The sequence below is a fragment of the Bufo bufo genome, chromosome 2 (genome assembly GCF_905171765.1).
Source record: "Bufo bufo chromosome 2, aBufBuf1.1, whole genome shotgun sequence".
NCBI lineage: Eukaryota > Metazoa > Chordata > Amphibia > Anura > Bufonidae > Bufo > Bufo bufo.
This window is the reverse complement of record NC_053390.1, coordinates 354141163-354148385: the sequence shown is the minus strand read 5'-3', so window position 1 is coordinate 354148385 and position 7223 is coordinate 354141163. Positions and strand designations below refer to the sequence as shown.

The following is a 7223-nucleotide window of genomic DNA, read 5'->3' as shown; positions in this document are numbered from 1 at the left end:
CATGCAATTCACAGATTGTTTGTAATATTATATTATCATCACATATGTTCATGGACATCTGCATAATTCATATATTTTATTTCTGTCTCTTTTACTTTATATTTATTAGAGATCATCAATACTTGGAGACGATAATGTATGACGCATCTGTGGAAATTCAGCTATATTTAATTGACCCCTTAGAAAGTCATACAATGCAATGGATAGGTCTTCAGTCTCATAGAAGTAATCCCAAATATTGGCTGGTGGTCTAGCCAAGTATTATTTACACAGTCCCATGGTGGAAATAAAATAACAAGTATACACTATTTATTGCTTCCATAAGTGCAATGAATCTCAGACTATTAAATAAAATATGTCTCTTTCACAGACAGATTCCGATCTGTGTACAAATGTCTGTTAGGAAGAACTGTTGAGTATTCTAGAGTCCGCTGAATCTGATCTTTCCTCATAGTCCTCCTCTGTGTAAATGGGCTGCTTTACTACAATCGAACAGCTGTCCTCAGAGCCTGGGATTCTGGGGTCTTCAGGGGCTCTAGGGGGAAGGACAGGTGAGCTCCTGAAGACACTAGATGCATTTCCAGAAAAAGGGCTGACATACTGAGATCTGAGTTGGTATTGTTGTTGCAATGTCATTGTGTTCCAAAGGGTCACATCATTAGGCAGAAAGGGGCTAGACTGGTTCCTTGCTAAAGTGTTCCTCAATAGTAATGGATACCTGGGTGGTTGTGGGAAGGGGTGCTGCAAGGGCACTGCTAGTGGATTGGGAACCACATTGTTAGAATCTGCTGAGAAGCGCAGGGTATCTGGTACTCTGAAGGCTGATCCCACTGACCATTTGGAGGAGGACAATGGATATGAGCCAAGAGTATGCTCAAAAAGGTGACCATTAGTAGGTAACATAATGCCATCTGGGTCAGTTGCAGTTCTCTCTCCAGTCACAGAAGATCTGCTTGATAGAAGGACTTCTACTGCCCCAACAAGGTCACCACCACATCCCTTCAAAATAAGTTCTAACACAGTAGGCTTCTGGCTTGGAAATATCTTCTTAAGGACTTCAAGAGGAGGCCTGTTGGACTTCAAGCTAAATGGCAAAGTCACTGTGCCCGAAGAACCCTCTATAATAAGATGACTGTGTTCTGCCTGGTACTTGGGGCTATCTGATGTACTTTCAGCACTACTGCTACTCTTTTGAGCTGGATATCCTGACTCATCCACTGACACCACTTCAGGGCTTTCCGGGGTACAGCAAGGCTTCACATCAGGGGGAGATCTTTGATCTGTGTCTTTGTCACTGTAGCTTTCGCCATTCTCTGTTCCACTGCTGTCGCCTAATCTCTCCTCTGACAGATCTGAAAAATCAGGGAACAAAACAGAAATTATTAATGAAACAGATGCTCATATACAGTTGCAAGAAAAAGTATGTGAACCCTTTGGAATGATATGGATTTCTGCACAAATTGGTCATAAAATGTGATCTGATCTTCATCTAAGTCACAACAATAGACAATCACAGTCTCATTAAACGAATAACACAGAAATAATTAAATGTTACCATGTTTTTATTGAACAGACCATGTAAACATTCACAGTGCAGGTGGAAAAAGTATGTGAACCCCTAGACTAATGACATCTCCAAGAGCAAATTGGAGTGAGGTGTCAGCCAACTGAAGTCCAATTAATGAGATGAAATTGGAGGTGTTTGTTACAGCTGCCCTGCAGTATAAAAAACACACACCAGTTCTGGGTTTGCTTTTCACAAGAAGCATTGCCTGATGTGAATGATGCCTCACACAAAAGAGCTCTCAGAAGACCTACAATTAAGAATTGTTGACTTGCATAAAGCTGAAAAGGGTTATAAAAGTATCTCCAAAAGCCTTGCTGTTATCAGTCCACGGTAAGACAAATTGTCTATAAATGGAGAAAGTTCAGCACTGCTGCAACTCTCCCTAGGAGTGGCCATCCTGTAAAAATGACTGCAAGAGCACAGCGCAAACTGCTCAATGAGGTAAAGTGTCAGCTAAAGACTTACAAAAGTCTCTGGCATATGCTAAGATCCCTGCTAGAGAATCTACAATACGTAAAACACTAAACAAGAATGGATTTCATTGGAGGATACCACAGAGGAAGCCACTGCTGTCCAAAAAAAACATTGCTGCACGTTAACAGTTTGCACAAGAACACCTGGATGTTGCACAGCAGTACTGGCAAAATATTCTGTGGACAGATGAAACCAAAGTTGAGTTGTTTGGAAGAAACACACAACACTATGTGTGGAGAAAAAGAGGCACAGCACACCAACATCAAAACCTCATCCCAACTGTGAAGTATGGGGGTGGGGGCATCATGGTTTGGGGCTGCTTTGCTGCTTCAGGGCCTGGACGGATTGCTATCATCGAAGGAAAAATGAATTCCCAAGTTTATCAAGACATTTTACAGGAGAACTTAAGGCCTTCTGTCCACCAGCTGAAGCTAACCAGAAGATGGGTGTTGCAACAGGACAACGACCCAAAGCATAGAAGTAAATCAACAACAGAATGGCTTAAACAGAAGAAAATACGCCTTCTGGAGTGGCCCAGTCAGATTCCTGACCTCAACAAGACTGAGATGCTGTGGCATGACCTCAAGAAAGCGATTCACACCACTGAAGAGGACAGTATACTACTACAGAGGGATCTGGATAGATTGGAGGCTTGGGCAGATAAGTGGCAGATGAGGTTTAACACTGACAAATGTAAGGTTATGCACATGGGAAGGAATAATGCAAGTCACCCGTACATAGTAAATGGTAAAACACTCGGTAACACTGACATGGAAAAGGATCTAGGAATTTTAATAAACAGCAAACTAAGCTGCAAAAAACAGTGTCAGGCAGCTGCTGCCAAGGCCAATAAGATAATGGGTTGCATCAAAAGGGGCATAGATGCCCGTGATGAGAACATATTCCTACTACTTTACAAATCATTAGTCAGACCACACATGGAGTACTGTGTACAGTTCTGGGCTCCTGTGAACAAGGCAGACATAGCAGAGCTGGAGAGGGTCCAGAGGAGGGCAACTAAAGTAATAACTGGAATGGGGCAACTACAGTACCCTGAAAGATTATCAAAATTAGGGTTATTCACGTTAGAAAAAAGACGACTGAGGGGAGATCTAATTACTATGTATAAATATATCAGGGGTCAGTACAGAGATCTATCCCATCATCTATTTATCCCCAGGACTGTGACTGTGACGAGGGGACATCCTCTGCGTTTGGAGGAAAGAAGGTTTGTACACAAACATAGAAAAGGGTTCTTTACGGTAAGAGCAGTGAGACTATGGAACTCTCTGCCTGAGGAGGTGGTGATGGTGAGTACAATAAAGGAATTCAAGAGGGGCCTGGATGTATTTCTGGAGCGTAATAATATTACAGGCTATAGCTACTAGAGAGGGGTCGTTGATCCAGGGAGTTATTCTGATTGCCTGATTGGAGTCGGGAAGGAATTTTTTATTCCCCTAAAGTGAGGAAAATTGGCTTTTACCTCACAGGGTTTTTTTGCCTTCCTCTGGATCAACTTGCAGGATAACAGGCCGAACTGGATGGACAAATGTCTTTTTTCGGCCTTATGTACTATGTTACTATGTTACTCCAGACATCCCAAGAATATTGCTGAATTGAAACAGTTCTGTAAAGAGGAATGGTCAAGAATTACTCCTGACCGTTGTGCACGTCTGATCTGAAACTACAGGAAACGTTTGGTGGAAGTTATTGCTGCCAAAGGAGGTTCAACCAGTTATTAAATCCAAGGGTTCACATACTTTTTCCACCTGCACTGTGAATGTTTACATGGTGTGTTCAATAAAAACATGGTAACATTTAATTCTTTGTGTGCTATTAGTTTAAGCAGACTGTGATTGTCTATTGTTGTGACTTAGATGAAGATCAGATCACATTTTATGACCAATTTGTGCAGAAATCCATATCATTCAAAAGGTCTCACATACTTTTTCTTGCAACTGAACATGCACATATTACACGTGTGCTTTCCGATCTATTTTCATTGTTATTAGTTAAACAAGCTGTCCTACACTGTTCAAAGAGATCAGTAGAAGAGGAACACCAACATTTGGTCAGAGCTGTTACTATTCCTAGTACTATATTATAGTACTATAATAATAACATAGTACTATACTATAGTACTATATTATTAGTACTGAATCGAAACAGGCCAAGAAGCTTGTGAAACAATACTTTCACAAAAAAAGTGCAAATACGTGAACAAGTATGGTATTCAAAACAGAAGTCTTATCTATCAGTGTCTTGCACCATTGGTCCTTCTATGCACTGACAGCTCAGACAGGTTATTTGTTCTAAACAAGGCAGAAGCTAAGCAGTCACAATATTACATATCTTACCATGACACCAATCACTAGAGCACTATCATTACTGCACTAATACAGGTGAAACTCTATAAATTAGAATATCGTACAAAGTTCATTTATTTCAGTAATGCGATTAAAAGGTGAAACTAACATATGAGATAGACTCATTACATGCAAAGCGAGATATTTCAGGCCGTTATTTGTTATAATTTGGATGATTATGGCTTGTAGCTTATGAAACCCCAAAGTCACAATTTTGAGGTCCCCTTTGCTCAGGGGGTATGGATTAATTAGCTGACTAGAGTGTGACACTTTGAGCCTAGAATATTGAACCTTTTCACAAAACTCTAATTTTAAGCTGCATTAATGCAATTCCTTTTAATTAGCATTACTGAAATAAATGGACTTTTGCACGATATTCTAATTTTTCGAGTTTCACCTGTATTTCCAACCTGATATATAATCAGCAACTGAGCCAATACCAATTTGCTCTTAAAAAAATCTTTATTGAATATACAATATAAAAAATTATTATGACCAAGTAACCCCAATAGATACGGAGATGAAATGCCAACACGGGGTAGGATGACAAATCGCCCTATTGACATAACCCGTATAGCTACTAATGGCACTGTAACTTAGATAGTACTTCACAACATAACACATGCTGAAGCCTGCATAACCGTGACCAGGAATGACTACTCATATATCAATGCTAAAGCCTACTCCAGAATAAGAATCAATGAAACAAGCAATACTCAAAAAGCGGCGTATGTGGGCTAGACCACATACGCCGCTATATCCTGGTATGGCATTCTTTTCGTATTGCTTGTTTCATTGATTCTTATTCTGGAGTAGGCTTTAGCATTGATATATGAGTAGTCATTCCTGGTCACGGTTATGCAGGCTTCAGCATGTGTTATGTTGTGAAGTACTATCTAAGTTACAGTGCCATTAGTAGCTACAGGTGAAACTCGAAAAATTAGAATATCGTTAAAAGTTCATTTATTTCCGTAAAAAAGGTGAAACTAAAATATGAGATAGACTCATTACATGCAAAGCAAAATATTTCAAGCCTTTATTTGTTATAATTTGGATGATTATGGCTTACAGCTTATAAAACCCCAAAGTCTCAATTTTGAGGTACCCTTTGCTCGGGGGGTATGGGTTAATTAGCTGACTAGAGTGTGACACTTTAAGCCTAGAATATTGAAGCTTTTCACAAAATTCTAATTTTAAGCTGCATTAATGCAATTCCTTTTACTTTGCATTACTGAAGTAAATGGACTTTTGAACGATATTCTAATTTTTCGAGTTTCACCTGTATATTGGTTATTTCCTTGTCATGTATGTATGTCCATAGGGCGGCTTGTGATTCTACCCCGTGTTGGCATTTCATCTTCGTATCTATTGGGGTTACTTGATCATAATAATGTTTTATATTGTATATTCAATAAATATTTTCTAAGGGTAAATTGGTATTGGCTCGGTTGCTGATTATATATCAGGTTGGTGATTAATAGAAGTAGCTGATCCTCCTTTCCGTGAAGTTAATTATAAGACTTTAATTATATAATTGAATTATAAGACTGTAATGATACTGCAGTAATATCTGTATATCATGATGGGAAACTGGGTGGATTTTTGTATTTCTATCTTTTGATTCTTGGTCTCTTTATTAACTATCTCAATAAAACTGCTGAAAAGGTTACCCATAATTCACCTGAATCTTTTTTTTCAGCCCAAATAGTAAAACATAGGTTTGGTTGGCACGTATTGTATGCCCCATGGTACAGGAACGCTGGAGAGAATCTGATGCCAGAACATATCCCATCTTTTTTTATGGGTTAATCTCTGGCATCCGGCAACAGTTGTAATACTGAATGTTTCCCTTTCACAGGATAGAAAAATTTGGTGTCCAGATTTAGCTGGCAATTTAGGTGGTATCACAGTTAATTATATAGATGGAGGGGATAGAAATGTGGTGCATGGTAGTCTCTCAACTGCATTCCACTATGTAATGTAGGTTGGACCCCTACCACAAAGTGCACCAGAAGGTCACCAGTTGTGTCTGACTCAAAGTATAAAACACCTGATATATTCATAGAAATAGACTGTATATGTATATACGGATGATGTATATATATATATATATATATATATTACACGCTATAGGTTAATATTATATAGCATAATACAATATTGGCTTCTTATGAACCAGTACTTTATCAGTGAATTTATCTCTTGCTTCTAGTAATCCACTGACAGAAATAAGATGACTTTCACTTTCTTAACATTAAGAAATTATTTATATGTACTGCGGAAATACATTACAGTTTTTGTCTCCATAGAATCTGTTATTTTATATGTAATCCATAAAAACAACCCTAACATATTTATATTTACTGGAAGTAAAAGTAAAGTAAAAGTACAAATAACAGTGCAGCTATTACTCTGATTTTTCTCTTGTTAAAATGGAAAAGAAATATAAGCAAATGCTCTGCTTTTGACAGTAAAGGTGTTTTTTTATAAATAAAGTTTATTGATACAGTTTGTATAAGCTCTGTGGTAATGCAGGCTCCAGGCACCGGTTACCACACAACCGATATTTCACCTGTGAGGACCTCACTGCCCCTTTCCACTAACTTTATTTATAAACTCCTAGAGAGACAAAAGGTGAGAGCATCTCTACACATAGAACGTGTGGCCGGCGGCTGGTGGGAGGGAGGCTCGGATACATTGTGGTGTATGGCCTGGAGACTGAGGGGTCTGAACCGGCCACATTGCCCCAAAGCTTTTATAGGCATTTTTTCAGTACGTTAACCGAGCTAGTAATGTCTCTGATATCAATTCATTAC

General features: G+C 38.8%; 1 protein-coding gene across 1 annotated transcript in view; it reads right to left on the bottom strand.

The window, feature by feature from the left end:
- Positions 1-399: 399 nt before the first annotated feature.
- Positions 400-7223, bottom strand: part of DMRT3 (doublesex and mab-3 related transcription factor 3) — a 12515-nt gene continuing 5691 nt past the window's right edge. Inside the window, exon 2 of the mRNA XM_040420322.1 lies at positions 400-1352. Coding sequence (XP_040276256.1) covers positions 400-1352 — 953 coding nt within the window. The remainder of the gene's footprint in view (positions 1353-7223) is intronic.